General features: G+C 35.7%; 1 protein-coding gene across 1 annotated transcript in view; it reads right to left on the reverse strand.

Moving 5' to 3' along the window:
* LOC136307783 (ATP-binding cassette sub-family A member 6-like) overlaps positions 1-20804 on the reverse strand; it is an 89653-nt gene that overhangs the window by 18407 nt on the left and 50442 nt on the right. The window contains exons 21-25 of the mRNA XM_066234620.1: positions 19229-19362; positions 17848-17985; positions 15078-15185; positions 14096-14269; positions 13761-13874 (exon numbers count right to left, since the gene is read on the reverse strand). Of these exons, the coding sequence (XP_066090717.1) occupies positions 13761-13874; positions 14096-14269; positions 15078-15185; positions 17848-17985; positions 19229-19362 (668 nt within the window). The remainder of the gene's footprint in view (positions 1-13760; positions 13875-14095; positions 14270-15077; positions 15186-17847; positions 17986-19228; positions 19363-20804) is intronic.

The raw sequence follows: 20804 nt of genomic DNA on the forward strand, positions 1-20804 counted from the left end.
CTGTGGCACGGAGATCCAAGCAAAGGAAAAATTGATCCTGTGGCAACCCGGGCAATACAAGCTAACACTCGCGCCAAACCCAAACAAAGAAAGAATAGCAGGGCAGCCATTTTACCTGATCTCCTGGTCGGCGCACGCGCAGATAGTGGGCGAGAGATTTCTTCCTAAACCCCAGGAGTGGGTGCACGTGTTACCCCACAGAGAGGCAGAGTCAGAGGCCTTTCTGTGGGCCAAAAGCAGAATCTCTGGGCAGCCCCAGCGCCCTGGGAAAGCTGCGCATGGGAGGGAGTGAGAACTAATTCCAATGGTGGAAATTTTCCGTGCTGGTGGGGGTTGCACTCAGAGGGAAACGCGGCCAGCCTCATATCCTGGTCTGCACGCGCAGATAGTGAGCGAGAGATTCCTCCGAGTGCCTCGGCAGTGCGCGCCCATGTTATCCCACAGAGGGGCAGAGTCAGGGGCCTTTGTGTGGGCCAAAGCGGAATCTCGGGCCGCCCCAGCACCTTGCAAAAGCCGCGCAAGGGGACGGAGCGAGAGCCAATTCCAACGCTGCAAGTTTTCCATGCGGTTGGGGGTTTCACTCAGAGCATGAGACTGCTGGCCGGATATCCTGGTCTGCGCGCGCAGATAGTGAGCAAGAGTTTCCTCCAAGCCCCGGAAGTGGGCGCCCGCCTCTGTTACCGGACAGAGTGGCAGAGCCAGAGGTCTTTGAGTGGGCGGAAACCCCGCCTGATTATGCTAGCAGCTCTGACTGACTGAGCCTTACCCAGAGCCCTGTGCTGAGTGGAAATAGAGTGGGGAGTTGCCAGCTCTTTGAGCCTCTTACTATCCAGGCAGAGGCAGCAGCAACCCCATAGCTGGATTATCAGGCTACTAATTGAGGAAGGAAAGACTAGGAGAAAGGCTCCAGGAACACGGACTCTCTCACTGTCGGAGCCTATAAATGCTAATGAGCCTCAACTGCCAATGAGACTAAAGCACAATACATGACATTGCCATAGAGACTTATCAACTGCAAACCTCTACCTGAGGGTGCCAAAGGGGCAGAACCCAGGGTACAGAGTCACCGACCAGGAAGAGGGAGAGAAAAGAAAAAGCAAGAAGATAACCTCTCAAAATCAAGAATAATCTGCAGACTTTATAACCTATCCCATTTTATTATATTTGTTCATTTGTTTCTCTTATCTTCATTCTTGATATGTTTTTTCCTCCTCCAATTTGGCTGAATAGCTCTCTGCTGGTCTTACTCTCTCCTCTCCTTGAACTACACTACCCATAAGTGTTACATCTACCATTATCTTTTCTCTCCTCTTCCTTTCTCTCTATGAGGGTTGCACTCCAAAACCCTTAACTCTCTCTCTCTCTCTCTCGCTCTCTCCTCTTTTTTCTTTTTTCCTCTTTTAGTGGTTCCCTCTTTTTTTCTCTCTCTCTCTTTCTTTTCTCCCTCTATATTAGTTTCTTCCTTTCTCCTTTACATCTCCTCTCATTCAAACCTCAATAACAAATAAATTATCTTATCTGGGACTCAAACTTATGTTTGTGGCATTTTAGGGGAGTTTTACTTCACCTTTTTAACTCACTAGCAGTGCTCCCATCCCTGGCTCTCCATTTTATCTAGTTCTTGTTCCACTAAATACAATAGTAATTTTTTAATTTGTCCCCCCATTTTTCTGTTTTCCTCTTATTCCTCTCATCATAACTCTTAGGCAACCAACACCTAAAAGCAAATCATTTTATTCTTGACCCAAATGTTTTCCTTATTTGCTTTTTGTGGGTCCATACCCCCTTCTTTTTTTTTCTTTTTTTTTTTTTTGCCCCTTTATTACTTTTCCCCAATTCAGGCCCTCCATTACAGGTATTGTTTGTTATAATTCACAGTTCGCCACAAGATTTTCTCAAGAAAGAGGGGAGAGGAGAGGAAAGAAGGAGAGGGGGAATACTTTACTTTTTTAAAAATTTTTACTTTATTTTATTTTTATTTCATTATTAATTTTTATTTATTTCATTATTAATTGATTTTTTATTTTTTTAACTTTTTATTCTTTATTAAATCTCATTAATACTATCAACAAAACCACCCTCAGATGCCATTAAGGAAGAGAAAATCGAATATCATGGATACAAAAGAAAGAGAGGTAACACAGCTAGATGAGGAAAAATCTATGGAGAAAAAATTTAATATATTGGAAACCTTGGAGCTGAATGACAGAGAATTCAAGATAGAAATCCTAAAAATCCTCTGAGATATAGAAGAATACACAGAAAGGCAATTTAGGGAGCTCAGAAAACAACTGAATGAACACAAAGAATGTATGTCCAAGGAAATTGAAGCCCGTCAATAGATGACTGGATAAAGAAGATGTGGCACATATACACTATGGAATACTACTCAGCCATAAGAAATGATGACATCGGAACATTTACAGCAAAATGGTGGGATCTTGATAACATGATACGAAGCGAAATAAGTAAATCAGAAAAAAACAGAAACTGCATTAATTCCATACGTAGGTGGGACATAAATGTAAAACTAAGAGACATTGTTAAGAGTTTGGTGGTTACAGGGGGGAGGGGGAAATGGGAGAGGGAAAGGGGGAGGGGGAGGGGCACAAAGAAAACAAGATAGAAGGTTACAGAGGACAGTCTGACTTTGGGTGATGGGTATGCAACATAATTGAACAACAAGATAACCTGGACTTGTTATCTTTCAATATATGTATCCTGATTTATTGATGTCACCCCATTAAAAAAATAAAATTATTAAAATTAAAAAAAATAAAAAAATAAAAATTTAACAAAACCACAATAAAAACAAGGATAATCTGTGACAAAAATAACATGAAAGAGGAGAGGATAAAGATCAGCAGTAGCAAAGGAGAATTGAGTCCAGAAGCACGCATGAGATAATGGGCTCTAATAAATATGATAATTTTTGTTTTAATATCCAATGGTAACCACTCCTGAAAATGCCACTACTGAAAAACATAGCTTAAAAAAAGAAGAAACAGAAGATAAAAGTATGGAATAACACCAAACAAAAACAAATGACAGAAAAACAAAAAATAAGAACCCAACAAGACACAGAGCTATCAGAAAACAGTATATACAATGGCAATAGGCAATCCTCAAGTGTCAATAATTACCCTAAATGTAAATGGATTGAACTCACCAATAAAGAGGCACAGAGTAGCAAATTGGATCAAGAAGCAAAAACCAACTGTATGCTGCTTTCAAGAGACTAATCTAAGCACAAGGATAAAAATAGATTCAAAATGAAAGATTGGAAAATGATTCTCCAAGCAAATAATATCCAAAGAAAAGCAAATGCTGACTACAAGCAAATGCTAATCAGAGACAGAGATGGGCATTCCATAATGATAAAGGGGACATTTTATCAAGAAGACATAACACTTCTTAATATATATGCACCAAACCGAAATATATAAGACATCTACTAACTGATCTAAAAGTACAAACCAAAAAAATATAATCATACTTGGAGACCTCAATACATCATTGATGGCTTTAGATCATTCATCCAAACAGAAAATCAATAAAGAAATATAGGCCTTAAATGAAACACTAGAACAAATAGACATAATAGACATCTATAGGACATTTTATCTCCAAACATGAGAGTATACATTTTTCTCCAGTGTACATGAAATATTTTCAAGACGAGACCATATGCTGGGCCACAAAACTAACATCAACAAATTCAGAAAGACTGAATTTATACCAAGCATATTCTCTGACCATAAGGCTTTGAAACTAGAATTCAACTGCAAAAATAAGTTTTAAAAAACCCACAAAAAAAGTGGAAATTAAACAACATATTTCTAAAAAATGACTGGGTCAAAGAAGAAGTAAAAGTAGAGATTAAAAGATATATACAGACAAACAAAAATGACAGCAAGACATATCAAAAATCTATAAATACAGAGTGACGTCACGGAAATGGTGCCGTGAGCAGCGCGTCCGACAGCTCTCCCCTAAATCACAACAAATTTATCAACTAGAAACAGAAACACAATAAAACCAAACTTAAACTGTGACAACAAAGGAAAAAAAGGGGGGAGAGGATGGAGATTAACAGTAGCAAAGGATGATGAAGTGCAGAAATACTTATAAGATAGGGTACTACAATGAATATGGTAGGTACCCTTTTCATTACTTAATGGTAACCACCCTTAAAAAAAACACCACAAAAACACTTGACTTAAAAAAGGTAGCAACAGAGGAAAGAAGTATGGAACACAAACAAACAAAAACAAATGATAGAAAAACAAAAGAGAAGAATCAAACTAGATACAAAACTAACAGAAAGCAATTTATAAAATGGCAGTAGGGAACCCACAAGTGTCAATAATTACACTAAATGTAAATGGATTAAACTTACCAATAAAAAGACACAGAGTAGCAGAATGGATTAAAAAAGAAAATCCAACTATATGCTGCCTACAAGAAACACATCTAAGCAACAAGGATAAAAACAAATTCAAAGTGAAAGGCTGGAAAACAATACTCCAAGCAAACAACACCCCAAAAAAAGCAGGCGTAGCAATACTCATATCTAATAATGCTGACTACAAGACAGAAAAAGTACTCAGAGACAAAAATGGTCATTTCATAATGATTAAGGGGAAGTTGAATCAAGAAGACATAACAATCCTTAATATATATGCACCAAACCAAGGAGCACCAAAATATATAAGACAGCTACTTATTGACCTTAAAACAAAAACTAACAAAAATACAATCATACTTGGAGACCTCAATACACCGCTGACGGCTCTAGATCGGTCATCCAAACAGAGAATCAATAAAGATATAGTGGCCTTAAACGAAATACTAGAACACCTGGATATGATAGACATCTACAGGACACTTCATCCCAAAGCGACAGAGTATACATTTTTCTCTAGTGTACATGGAACATTCTCAAGAATTGACCATATGTTGGGCCACAAAGACAATATCAGCAAATTTAGAAAAATTGAAATTGTACCAAGCATATTTTCTCATCATAAAGCCTTGAAACTAGAATTCAACTGCAAACAAGAGGGGGAAAAACCCACAAAAATGTGGAAACTAAACAACATACTTCTAAAAAATGAATGGGTCAAAGAAGAAATAAGCGCAGAAATCAAAAGATATATACAGACAAATGAAAATGAAAATACGACATATCAGAATCTCTGGGATGCAGCAAAAGCAGTAATAAGAGGAAAGTTCATATCACTTCAGGCCTATATGAACAAACAAGAGAGAGCCGAAGTAAACCACTTAACTTCACACCTTAAGGAACTAGAAAAAGAAGAACAAAGACAACCCAAAACCAGTCGAAGAAAGAAGATAATAAAAATCAGAGCAGAAATAAATGAAATAGAGAACAGAAAAACTATAGAAAAAATCAATAAAACAAGGAGCTGGTTCTTTGAAAAGATCAACAAAATTGACAAACCCTTGGCAAGACTCACCAAGGAAAAAAGACACAGGACTCAAATAAATAAAATCCAAAATGAAAGAGGAGAGATCACCACAGACATCATAGATATATAAAGAATTATTGTAGAATACTATGAAAAATTATATGCCACCAAATACAACAATCTAGAAGAAATGGATAAATTCCTAGAACAATACAACCTTCCTAGACTGAGTCATGAAGAAGCAGAAAGCCTAAACAGACCAATCAGCAGGGAGGAAATAGAAAAAACTATTAAAAATCTCCCCAAAAATAAAAGTCCAGGCCCAGACGGTTATACTAGTGAATTCTATCAAACATTCAAAGAAGACTTGGTTCCTATTCTACTCAAAGTCTTCCAAAAAATTGAAGAAGAAGCAATACTTCCAAACACATTTAATGAGGCCAACATAACCCTCATACCAAAACCTGGCAAGGATGGCACAAAGAAAGAAAACTACAGACCAATATCTCTAATGAATACAGATGCTAAAATACTAAACAAAATACTGGCAAACCGAATACAACAACATATTAAAAAAATAATACATCATGATCAAGTGGGATTCATCCCAGAATCTCAAGGATGGTTCAACATACGCAAAACGGTTAACGTAATACACCATATCAACAAAACAAAGAACAAAAACCACATGATCTTATCAATAGATGCAGAAAAGGCTTTTGATAAAATACAACACAATTTTATGTTTAAGACTCTCAACAAAATGGGTATAGAAGGAAAATATCTCAACATGATAAAGGCCATATATGATAAACCATCAGCCAACATCCTATTAAACGGCATAAAACTGAGGACTTTCTACCTTAAATCAGGAACAAGACAGGGTTGTCCACTCTCTCCACTCTTATTCAACGTGGTGCTAGAAGTTCTGGCCAGAGCAATCAGACAAGACAAAGAAATAAAAGGCATCCATATCGGAAAAGAAGAAGTAAAGCTATCACTTTTTGCTGATGATATGATCCTATACATCGAAAACCCGAAGGACTCCACAAAAAGATTATTAGAAACAATAAACCAATTCAGTAAGGTCGCAGGATACAAAATTAACATACAAAAGTCCATAGCCTTTCTATATGCCAACAATGAAATATTAGAAAACGAACTCAAAAAAATAATCCCCTTCACGATTGCAACAAAAAAAATAAAATACCTAGGAATAAACATAACAAAGAACGTAAAGGACCTATATAATGAAAATTACAAAGCATTGTTAAGGGAAATCGAAAAAGATACAATGAGATGGAAAAATATTCCTTGTTCTTGGATAGGAAGAATAAATATAATCAAAATGGCCATATTACCCAAAGCAATATACAAATTTAATGCAATTCCCATCAAAATCCCTATGAGATTTTTTAAAGAAATGGAACAAAAAATCATCAGATTTATATGGAACTATAAAAAACCCCGAATAGCCAAAACAATCCTAAGGAAAAAGAATGAAGCTGGGGGCATTACAATACCTGACTTTAAACTATATTATAGGGCCACGATAATCAAAACAGCATGGTATTGGCAGAAAAATAGACACTCAGACCAATGGAACAGAATAGAAAGCCCAGAAATAAAACCACATATATATGGTCAAATAATCTTTGATAAAGGGGCCAACAACACACAATGGAGAAAAGAAAGCCTCTTCAACAAATGGTGTTGGGAAAACTGGAAAGCCACATGCAAAAGAATGAAACTCGACTACAGCCTGTCCCCGTGTACTAAAATTAATTCAAAATGGATCAAAGACCTAAATATAAGACCTGAAACAATAAAGTACATAGAAGAAGACATAGGTACTAAAATCATGGACCTGGGTTTTAAAGAACATTTTATGAACTTGACTCCAATGGCAAGAGAAGTGAAGGCAAAGATAAATGAATGGGACTACATCAGAATTAAAAGTTTTTGCTCAGCAAGAGAAACTGATATCAAAATAAACAGAAAGCCAACTATATGGGAACTGATATTTTCAAACGACAGCTCAGATAAGGGCCTAATATCCAAAATTTACAAAGAACTCATAAAACTCAACAACAAACAAACAAACAATCCAATTAAAAATGGGAAGAGGACATGAACAGACACTTCTCCCAGGAAGAGATACAAATGGCCAACAGATATATGAAAAGATGCTCAGCTTCATTAGTTATTAGAGAAATGCAAATCAAAACTACAATGAGATACCACCTCACTCCTGTTAGATTAGCTATTATCAACAAGACGGGTAATAGCAAATGTTGGAGAGGCTGTGGAGAAAAAGGAACCCTCATTCACTGTTGGTGGGACTGTAAAGTAGTACAACCATTATGGAGGAAAGTATGGTGGTTCCTCAAAAAACTACAAATAGAACTACCTTATGACCCAGCAATCCCTCTACTGGGTATATACCCCAAAACCTCAGAAACATTGATACGTGAAGACACATGTAGCCCCATGTTCATTGCAGCACTGTTCACAGTGGCCAAGACATGGAAACAACCAAAAAGCCCTTCAATAGAAGACTGGATAAAGAAGATGTGGCACATATACACTATGGAATACTACTCAGCCATAAGAAATGATGACATCGGATCATTTACAGCAAAATGGTGGGATCTTGATAACATTATAAGGAGTGAAATAAGTAAATCAGAAAAAAACAAGAACTACATGATTCCATACATTGGTGGAACATAAAAATGAGACTAAGACATGGACAAGAATGTGGTGGTTACCAAGGGTGGGGGGGGGGGGAGGAAGGACATGGGAGGGAGGGAGGGAGAGAGTTAGGGGGAGGGGGAGGGGCACAGAGAACTAGATAGAGGGTGACGGAGGACAATCTGACTTTGGGCGAGGGGTTTGCAAAATAATTTGATGACAAAATAACCTAGACATGTTTTCTTCGAATATAGGTACCCTGATTTATTAATGTCATCCCATTACCATTAATAAAAATTTATTAAAAAAAAATCTCTAAATACAGTGAAAGCAGGAATAAGAAGGAAATTCATATCATTATAGGCTTATATCAAAAAAGCAAAACAAAAAAACAAGAGAGAGCCCAAGTAAACAACATAATACCACATCTTAAGGTACTAGAAAAGGAAGAACAAATGCAACCCAAAACCAGCAGAAGAAAGGATATAATAAATATTAAAGTGGAAATAAATGAAATAGAGAACAAAAAAAGTATAGAAAAAATTAATACAACAAGGAGCTGGTTCTTTGAAAAGATTAACAAAATTGACAAACCCCTTGGCAAGACTTACTATAGAATAAAGAGAAAGGACTCATATAAACAAAACCAAAATGAAAGAGGAGAAATTACCACAGATATCATAGATATACAAAGGATTATTGTAGAATACTATGAAAAACTGTATGCCACCAAATTCAACAATCTAGACGAAATGGATAAACTCCTAGAACAATACAATCTTCCTAGACTGAATTATGAAGAAGTAGAAAGCCTAAATAGACCCTTAAGCAGGGAGGAAATAGAAACAACTATCAAAAACCTCCCAAAAATAAAAGTCCAGGGCCAGGTGGCTATACTAGTGAATTCTACCAAATATTCAAAGAAGATTTGGTTTCTATCTGTCTCAAAGTCTTCCAAAAAATTGAAGAAGTAATACTTCCAAACACATTTTATGAGGACAACATAACCTCATACCAAAACCTGGCAAGGACAACACAAAAAAAGAAAACTACAGACCAATATCTCTAATGAATACAGATGCAAAAATTTTAAACAAAATACTAGCAAATTGACTACAACAACATATTAAAAAAATAATCGATCATGATCAAGTGGGATTCCTCCCAGAAACTCAAGGATGGTTCAACATATGTAAAACGATTAACATAACACACCATGTCAACAAAACAAAGAACAAAAACCATATGATCCTATCAATAAATGCAAAAAAGACATTTGATAAAAAACAACATCCTTTTATGTTTAAAACACTCAACAAAATGGATATAGAAGAAAAATACCTCAACATAATAAAGGCCATTTATGATGAACCATCAGCTAACATCATATTAAATGGTAAAAAATGGAAAATTTTTCCTCTAAAATCTGGAACAAGACAAGGTTGCCCACTCTCTCCACTGCTATTCAACATAGTGCTGGAATTTCTAGCCAGAGCAATCAGACAAAAGAAATAAATAAAAGGTATTCGTATTGAGAAAGAAGAAGTAAAGGCTTCACTTTTTGCAGATGATATAATCTCATATATAGAAAACTCCAAAGACTATTAGAAACACAGAAAGGCTATTAGAAACAATAAACCAATACAGTAAGGTCACAATTTATAAAATTAACATACAGAAGTCTATTGCTTTCTTATATGCCAACAATAAAACTTCGGAAAAATAAATCAAAAATATAATCCCTTTTACAGTTGCAACTAAAAATATAAAATACCTAAGAATAAACATAACAAAGAATGTAAAGGACCTGTATACTGAAAACTACAAAGTATTATTAAAGGAAATTGAAAAAAGACACAATGAAATAGAAAAATATTCATTGTTTGTGGGTAGAAAGAATAAATATAGTTAAAATGGTCATATTACCCAAAGCAATATACAAATTTAATGCAATTCCCATCAAAATTTCAATTTCATTTTTTAACAAAATGGAACAAAAATCATCAGGTTTATATGGAACTATAAAAAAAAAAACACCCAAATAGCCAGAGCAATCTTAATGAAAAAGAATGAAGCTGGGTGCATTACAATACCTGACTTCAAATTATATTACAGAGCCATGATAATAAAAACAGCATGGTATTGACAGAAAAACAGACACTTAGACCAATGGAACAGAATAGAAAGTCCAGAAATAAAACCACATATATATGGTCAAATAATTTTTGATAAAGGGACCAACAACACACAATGGAGAAAAGAAAGCCTCTTCAATAAATGGTGCTGGAAAAATTAGAAAGCCACATGCAAAAGAATGAAACTTGACCATAGTTTGTCTCCTTGCACAAAAATTAATTCAAAATGGATAAAAGACCTAAATATAAGATCTGAAACAATAAATTACATAGAAGAAAACATAGGTACTAAACCCATGGGCCTTGGAAATAGAAAACACTTTATGAATTTGACCCCAAAGACAAGAGAAATAAAGGCAAAAATAAATGAATGGGACTACATCAAACTAAGAAGCTTCTGCACAGCAAAAGAAACTGACAACAAAACAAACAGCCAACTAAATGGGAGATGATATTTTCAAACAACAGCTCAGATAAGAGGCTAATATCCAAAATATATAAAGAATTCACAAAACTCAGCAACAAACAAGCAAACAATCCATTAAAAAAATGAAAAGAGGACATGAAGAGACACCTCTCCCAAGAAAAAATACAAATGATCAATAGATATATAAAAAAATACTCATCATCACTAGTTATTAGAGAAATGCAAATCAAACTACAATGAGATATCACCTCATACCTGTTAGATTAACTATTATCAATGAGACAGGTAATAACATGTGCTGGAGAGGCTGTGGAGAAAAAGAAACTCTCATTCACTGTTGGTGGGAATGTAAAGTAGTACAACAATTATGGAAGAAAGTATGGTGATTCCTCAAAAAATTAAGAATAAAACTACCATATGACTCAGCAATTCCTCTACTGGGTATATACCCCCAAAACTCGAAAACATGGGTCCGTAAAGACGCACTCATTCCCATGTTCATTGCTCACGGTGGCCAAGACATGGAAACAACCAAAATGCCCTTCATTAGAGGATTGGATAAAGAAGATGTGGTTCATATATACTATGAAATACTACTCAGCCATAAGAAATGATGACTTAGGATCATTTACGACAACATGAATGGACCTTGATAACATTATACTTAGTGAAATAAGTAAAACAGAAAAAGCTAAGAACTATATGATTCCATACATATGTGGAACACAAAATTGAGATTCATGGACATAGTTAAAAGTACAGTGGTTACCAGGGGGGAGGGGAAAGTGGAGAGGTTATGGGGTGTGGGAGGGGCATAAAGAAAAACAAAATATAAGGTGGCAGAGGATGATTTGACTTTGGGTGATGAGTATACAGCATAATAAAGTGTCCAAATAATGTGGAGATATTTTCTCTAAATCTATGTACTCTAGTTGACCAATGTCACCCTGTTAAATTTAATTGTCTAAATAAAAAAATTTTTAAAAGAATTTCTCACACATTTTTTACTTTAATCCTCACAAGAACTCTACAATTCTTATTGTTCCTGCTTTCACATATGGGAAATCTAGGGTCCAGGGACATTAACTAACATCCTCAAGATGACACAGTGAGTGAGAAAGCTAGAATTCAAAACTCTGGGTGGGTGTGATTGCTGAGTCTTCTGAGTGTTTATGTCAAAAACTATACTGTTTAGAGGAATTGTCATATAAAAGGAAATATTATATTGCTACTAAGTGAATTTGAACTTTTGGGAGAATATGTAATCTACATATAAAAAATATTTATAATTGGGGGAAAACCTCAAATCACTTGAATAATCAAGTATTCGTTGAGGGTACTAATTTATAATTTTAGATGGCAAATCCAAAAAAACTTCTCTCATTTTACAAAAATCAAAATCTCTCTACAAATGTATTGTGCAGATGTCCACATTTACACATTCCTCTACTCTTAGTTTCCACAACAGCACACTTTTTTTTCTCCTATCGCCTTCTTTTTGAAAACTATGAGTCCTTGTGTCCACTTAGCTGGCTCCACTTATTCTACTTGGCCTCTAACTTTCCACTTTTCAAAAAGAAAATTTGCATTGATTTAAGAGGGGGAGGGTAGGGGAGGGAGAAGGAGACACAGAGAGAGAAGCATCAACTCATTGTTCCAACAAATTGTTTCAGCCAAGTTTCTACTTTTGTGACTTGTTCTTGTCTTCCTTTTTCATCCACTGGAACAAAAGAAGATACCAAAATACTTCAGAAGAAATACTCTATGGCCCAGTGTGCTAATATGTATGACTATACCTCCAGAACTGGGCCAAGATAATGGCTTATGAAATGCTCCCTTATTAGACAAGGGCCCAAAATACCCATGAAATGCCATACCCTTGGGGTTATAGGATTCCACTTGACTCTTGAAATAAATTAACTGTTGACTGTGGCTTCATTCAATGAGGGGAAAACATTGCTTATACTGTCTGTGCTTCCAGGTATACCCAAGATCAAGAGAGGATAACTACACTGATCATCAACATATGATACATTTTATATACAATCCTGTGTGTGCTGCCTACCCAACTCCTGGGTTTACATTGATCACTAACAGTAAGTCTGTTGACTAAACAAAATGTTCCCATGCAAAGTATGAATGGAAAGACTTTTGGTGCACCAGATCCTCATGGCTGTCTCAAAGCCAGTCTCCCAAGAAAGGTATCTAATACATCTTTCCATAACTTCTAAACTTGTATTGGGATGTCCTGATGGTGGTAGAAAGGATAGTAATAGACATTGCCTGCCGAATACCGAGAAATACAATCTAGAGAAGCCAAATCAGAATACTGTCCACTGAGAAGGGGTAAGTCAACAACTACCTGCTGAACAGTCTAAGGGTAATTTCTTATAGAAGTCAGTGGATGATGTCAGAAGTATTTTCTTAGCAGATGGCCTCTGGTTGGGTTTCTTTTGTGGTTTCAGGACTTCAACTCCAAGAGTTAGAAGCTGTGTTTGCAAGACAGACATTCAAACACCAGGTGAAGCTATCAGCTAAATGGCACCTGAAGTGCTGGAATTAGGCACTCTGGGTGTCCAGAATTTTGGTGAACATCTCCATCCAAGGTTTTAGTAATCTTGGACTTACAGTAACCTTTTATCCATAGTTAATAATAAGTGTTCTACTATGGGTTAAAAAACATCTTTGATTTCTAAAATTATTAGCATCTGAAGTTAAAAGACAACTTCATAGAGAGTACAGAAATGAATTGGACTGTCAAATGTTATTTAGTCAGTTTTTGTCCTAGTGTTTCCAAGAAATCCTGTATTCCAAGAATTCAAAAACTCAGTAGTAACATCTTGAGCTTCAGGTTTTCTGTAAGGTACTCCATAAACTCTAGTCAAAAGGTTGTGCATGAATTCCTCAGGAGCATTATTGAATCAGCAACACATTCCATTCTTTCTCTTGTCTACAGTATAATTTTAAGGTATTAATTTTCCCATTTCTCAGGACAAAAGTGACTATATTTACTGTTACATTGAAAGTCTAAAAAATAACTCTATCCATTTATATACCTGTATATATACTTACAATGAAGAAGTAAAATGACCAGAGGCCACTATTTTTTCTCCTCTTGCAAAAAAAAAGCGATATGACATAGGTAAAAAAGATAAGAGAAGCTGCATAACCAAATATATTTGCCACCTAAAGATAATACACAGAAAATCAAAGTCAAAACATAAAATATTAATTGAGGAAAACTTGAAATTATAAATAGATTAAAATATTTTATTGAACATGCACTTGACATGTTATTTTTTTTGGTTTTAATTTAAGACAAAATGAAAATGCCTTGGTTACATAAAATATCAAATGTATATCATGAATTACCTTATAAGACAATCTCTGTGCAATGTGTTACTTACCAGAGCAAACACAATTCGACTTGTGACATAAAGGTTTTCTGTATTTATTATGTAGAAAAGCAAATACGATAAAAGGAGAATAAAAGTGAAGAGGGGAACATCCACCAGGGCCTGCCCACACCAATAGGCAGAAGGGTAGAGACCTGAACTCCACAGCTGGAACTTAGATCTCTTCTGGTGAAAAAAACACAGAATATACATAGATCCAATTAAAATCCAAACCAAAACAACCACGTTGGAAGATGTGCTGAATACAATCTAATCAAATATTTTTAAATCTTCTAACAATTTTAATTATGCATATACTGTTTAATGGAATTTAGCCAATGCCATTAAACTGAACCATTTTGAAAATAAGTATTATTTCACTTATAGGTTTCATTCACAACATGACTTTAACTTAGGTATAATAAGTAGAAAGGCAGATTTCATAACGATCTAGATACGAATCTCCTTCGAAAGAAATCTCCTTCAAAATTTTGTGACGTGGAGGGCAATACATTCTCCATTATCCAGCTACGCCTTGGGAGTTCCTGGCTCAGAATGGTGAAGGATGACTCATTCAAATCTTATTTAACTGTTTGACCTGGATAATGGATATAACCAAATACAACAAAAAAACTGTATTCCCTACAGTAGAAAGGGATTTCAAGTCTTAAATTTGGTCTTTAATTTTAATATCAATGAAATCTTTATAATTAAGAAATAATATGAGCTAAAGTTTTATAATATTCCTCTTTGAAGGTTTAGATTAAATTGAATCCCTGTAAAATTGTACTTTTCCTTTAATTTTGAAATAAATACTATTTCATATCTTTAGAAGGAAACTTCTTACTTGATAGGAATAATGCTTAACTACATTATCTAAATTACACGTATGCATAACTGTTTTTCTCACAGAATAATGCTTTGAACACATAGCGTTAAAAACACAGTTTTTGAGGGCCTTGATGTTTCTTTTCTTTTTCTCCTCTTTTCTTACTTTGTAATCCCTGACGCTGCTCATGGCGATGTAAGGAGACATGCTGCTCACAATTGAAAACAAGAAGAAGGAGCCTTCCGGCAGCCCAGTCAAGAAAAACATATAATTCTGCAAATACAAAAGGTACTTTAAGCTACTGCATATTTTTTAAAATTAAACAAATATTAATAACCACAAAGAATGTGCTGTTCAAAGTATTGAAAAATCAAATTAAAAGTGTACATCTAGTTCATCAACATCTATGCAGGGCAGTGGGGGGAAGGGTGACCTCTGATCATTTAGCATTAGGTTTTAACTCCGAGAAAAAAAGGAAAGAGAATAAAAAATAGCTCAGGACTCACTTCTGGTTGTACCTGAAAAAGAATTGAAAGCAAGATCTCAAAGAGATATCTGCTCACACATTCTGTAGCAGCACTAGTCACAATACGCAAGAGGAAGAAGCAGTTCAGATGTTCATGGACTGATAACTGGATGAACAAAATGTCATCTCCCCATATAATGCAATATTACTCAGCCTTGAAAAAGAAGAAAACCCTGGCATATTCATCATGGATGAACTTTGAGGAACATATCCTAGAATAAAGCCAGTTACAAAAACACAAATACTATATAATTGTCAAATACTATACAATTTGTATATGAGGTATCAAAAGTAATCAAATTTCATAAAATCATAAAGTAAAATGGTGATTGCCAGGGTTCAGAGGAAGGGAGTACTGAAGAGTTTTTAATGAATGGATATAGAGATGAAAAAGTTCAGGAGACCTGTTTCACAACAATGTGAGTATAGATAGCACTACTGAACAGTACTTAAAACGGAACAAATGGTAAATTTCATTTTATGTGTGTGTTTTTTTTTCACCACAATACAAAAAATTGATTCAGGAATTATGGTCCTAGAGAAAGATTATTTACTTTCTCAGTCAACCTAGCCACTGATATGTGAAAACTGCAGCAGCTGGCTGGGTGTGTTCTAAGGCACAGACCTAATAAAGAAAACTCAGTGCCACAGAGTCTGTGGTCAAGCAGATACACTTTCAATTACTACCCTCAAGCTAATGACTGCCTGATGCAGGGCTTATTCTCAGGTAGGGTACAGGACTGCCTCTTGTGCACTCGTCAGTCTCAAAACAATTCCAGAGTTCTCAGACTTTAGTTAAGGCTTTTGAGGCTATATCTATAAATTTTTCAGCAGGTGAGAAAATGTATTACTGTCTTCATAAGTACTACTGAAAGAAGAAAGATTTGTGCAAGTGGGGATGCTAAGAGCATAACCATAGGGTCTTGGTTCATTTTAGTCTTGAACAAACAGGTAATGACATAAGGAAACTAAAGTACCAAGAGTGGGTAACACCTATCTCTTGGTACTACCATTTGGTTCCACTTTCTGGAGACTTCTCTTCAGACACCACCACTCTTGAACCTTTCCTACCTACTTTCATGGACAGTAGTGGGTTTAGTTCACAGAGGTTTAGTCCACCACTGACTGCTCAAATATACTCTGTCCATCTAATCCTGTGTGTACCCCTAGAACTACTAATGCAGTGAATCCAAAACTGAACTCGGCTCTGCTGTTACAAGATAGGCTTCCTTTTTTGAAGACTCCATTGTCTAACCCTGTCTGTTGCTCTTCCAACATCCTGGTTGGAAACAGTTGGAGTTAGCCTTGAGAAATCCCTCTTGGTTATCAATCAGGCTCTAACCAGAAAACCATAATCACCTTCAGTACTTAAAATAGAGCAAAACTAATCGTGCATGGGTGGGAAGAGCACCAAAGCCAGGGTGATGACGTGAGAGGCCACTGTCATGCCTGTGTGTACCAGACACCCCCACAATGTAGAGAACAACTGTCGGTATATGAAGGAATTCATGAGAAAACAAATAGTCCAAGAACTGGCAAGTTCTCCTTCAAACTGATTAATTGACTACCCATTTAGTCAATGAAGGGTCCACTAACAAATTATATTAGATTTATAAGATTCTAAAACAGGGTTACAAGTGTTCCTGATTGCTAATTCAGTGTACACACATACACACACACACACACACACACACACACAGTCTTGATCTCTTTCCAATACACTCCTGCAATCAAGTATCTTTTTTTTATGGCCCTCTTTTTTATTAATTTTAATGCAGTGACATTGATAAATCAGGGTACACATGTTCAGAGAAAACATGTCCAGATTATTTTGACATTTGATTATGTTGCATACCCCTCACCCAAAGTCAAATTGTCTTCTATCACCTTCCATCTGATTTTCTTTGTGCCCCTCCCCTTCCCCCACCCCCTCCTTCTCCTCCCTCCCCCCCCATAACCCCACACTCTTGTCCATGTTTCTGAGTCTCATTTTTATGTCCCCATCTATGTATGGATTCATATAGTTTTTAGTTTTTTCTGATTTACTTATTTCAACTCAGTATAATGTTATCAAGGTCCATCCATGCTGTTTTAAATGATCTGATGTCATCATTTCTTATGGCTGAGTACTATTTCATAATATATATATACTAAAAAGCTTTGGTGCAATCAAGTATCTTTTCAGAAGATTCCCTGGGAGACTATGACATAATATGGAAAAAGTATTTCCCATGAGGATTCTCTGATCATAATGGGGGGGATCATATTCTGCTAGATATAATCTGTTTAAGATGTAAGGACAAAAATTTTTAGGGTTAACAATCAATTACGAATTAAATGCTAGAGAGGGATCACATAGGTGGTTTGTCAAATTCCTAATTGTTCAGAATGAGTAAATCCAATACTTACGAAAGGAGATGAGCCTCTCACAGTACGAATACATTGTGTTTGGTTCAACATTCGAAGCAGCCCATTGCTGATAATATTCATAAGAATAGGGAAACAGTGCAGTCTCCTGGTGTTGCATACTGCTGAAAATCTATAAGCCTTCAAATAAAGACAAATGGAACAACGTGGATTCTAAATAATTAAATAATAAAGAAAAAAAGTCTTCTATATAAAATCCTAACACTGCCATATTATAGCCATGTGACCATCTTCAAGTTAATTGACTTTTCTGAGCAGTAGCATTCACGTCTGTGAAAGTGTATCTACAATAAATGGGTTGCTATACAGTTTAAATGGGGACATGTATATCAAGCCCTTGCATAGTCAGTAATATAAATTTTTATCAGTATTACTAATTTTAGATCATTTTTCCTCAATGGAAATTGTAGTCAATGGAATTTAAAAGTGACCCTGCTGAGGAAATACTGTCAGTTTACAGTGAGCAAGAAAAGGAACCCTGCATTTCTGGATGGAGAGAAGCATGGGGTTAACGAAATATTATGGCTACACTGCCAAGGGAGCATTTTCCTACTTCCTGGGACAATTTTTATATTCTTCCAGTTTATGAAAATGTACATACATCCATTGAGAGGCTTGATAATGTTTAAACATTACCACAAGTTCATGTAATAAATATACTGGACAAGTAACAAGTAAAACAACTGCCAAGCAATATAGTTTCCCACACTGAGATTACATTTTTTATGATGTACTAAGTATAGGTAGAACTGAATTCAATGACACATACATCTTCAGGGCCTTTGTTTTTCCCCATGGGGCAAGAAATAAAGAGGTAGCTTTATTTAATGTGACTCCTATTTTTTATTGCAATGTAAAGAGGACTCTGAGTTTACTTATGATTAGGATGTATTTTCAATAACTTTATTTCTGGAGGGATCTCTATTGCTTATATTCTTTACCCAAATTAAAACATGTTAAGAGTAGGCTGATAAGAACTTCCTCAGAGATTTCAGTGGCTATGGTAGTATTTAATGTATTTTCTCAATATATAAAAACACTGGATAGTTAGCAATGGAATAGGAACCCTTAAATTCATAATTATCTTGGTCAGTAACTATAAGTTTTAAGATTTTATTGAGTTTGACTAATGCAATTATATTCAGCTACTTTTAAATGTAAAATTATTATCTAATTCAAAAGTGAACATATAAAATGTTTTATAAAAACTTATTTAAACTTCACAGATTACTTAATAATGGCCCCAAATGCTGTTAAGTTGCTGTATACTAGCTATGTTGACTTGCCACGGTTTTGAAGACAGTTAAAATGTACCACTTTATTAATTTTTTCTATAAAAGCAAGAAGCAAGAGGCAAAAATACCTTTTGTTTACCAGAAACGATGATAGCTCCATTGTATGATGGATCATCAGAGCTATTTCTATTTTTAAAGTCATCTATTTCCAAAAGTATATTTTGATGCTTCAGTGACTGTACAAGATCTTCAATATTCGACTCTATAAGTATATCAATAACAGAAAGTCATATAAAACAAAAACATATACATCAATTTTTAAAAAATAAAGCACATACACAATTTATAATATATTATATGAAGGCATGTCTCTCTGGGCATCACAATAATAATAGTGGCCCATGAAAGAGAGCCCATTCTACCATCTTCTATTTATTAAATCATACTCTGGGATGAGTTGTTTTATAATCCTATTCAATGCAAGTTAACATGTGACCACTAAGACAGTATAGTTCTATTTTATGACTCTCAATTTAGAAAAATACATTTGAACTCAACAATTGTAGAAATACAATAATTATATGAAGAGTACTTCAGATTGGCTAGCTTAAATTGTCCAATAATAGCACTCCCTTTGCTCCCTTAGTCTCCAAATAACAGAAAAGTAAATATATGAAGGTGTATATATGAATGTATTTGAACACATGGATGTATTTAACATTTGTTTTACATATTTGCATATATATCACATAAATGTAAATTTCTTAGGAAGTGGGAAATGAAAAGAGTGCCAATATCAGACCAAAGTTTTTGATATGCTCCTAACAAAAAACCAGAAAAATGGAAAACCCACAGCCTAGTGCTCACAGGAGCCAACAGGTATAAAGAAAACCAATGTCCAGGACATCTAAATTCTGTGTGAACAAATTCAAAGGGTAAACAAGGCTCAGAAGCCACAGTCAGGCTTATTAACTGGTTAACCACACCTGGGACAAGGTGACAATGGACCCCTCCTTCTGTTCCACACAGTGCAGATAGCAATTCTCTCTTCAGAATACTTGGTTTTCTAAGAAAAATTATCTGGAGAAAACAGCAGGGCAAGACCTACAGTAACTCCAGACAATTAAAAGGCAGAGTCTAATGGAAAAAAGACTTTCATTTGGAGCTCATTTAGTCTTTGAAGTGGGAGTTGTGAACAAATGGGGTTCTGGCATCAGAAAAATAGGACCAATCCCCAGCTGACTTAGGATTCCCACCAGGCAGGTAAGAGACATACACATAGAAAATATTCCCTTGCATTCTGGGCAGTCACGCAGCCTGCTCTATCTCCATGGCCACTTAAGGTAGGATAGATACCTAAATGGTGACCCACATTCACCTAGACAAACAGGGATTCTCCAACTTAAAGATGAACATCTTGCCTGACCTGGTGGTGGTGCAGTGGATAGAGCATTGGACTGGGATGTGGAGGACCCAGGTTCGAGACCCCAAGGTCGCCAGTTTGAGTGCGGGCTCATTGGATTTGAGCAAGACTCACCAGCTTGAGCCCAAGGTCGCTGGCTCTAGCAAGGGGTCACTCAGCCTGCTGTAGCCCCCTGGTCAGGGCACATATGAGAAAGCAATCAATGAACAACTAAGGTGCTGCAACAAAGAATTGATGACTCTCATCTCTCTACCTTCCTGTCTGTCTGTCCCTAACTCTTT

Source organism: Saccopteryx bilineata, chromosome 6 (assembly GCF_036850765.1).
Source record: "Saccopteryx bilineata isolate mSacBil1 chromosome 6, mSacBil1_pri_phased_curated, whole genome shotgun sequence".
NCBI classification, from domain to species: domain Eukaryota; kingdom Metazoa; phylum Chordata; class Mammalia; order Chiroptera; family Emballonuridae; genus Saccopteryx; species Saccopteryx bilineata.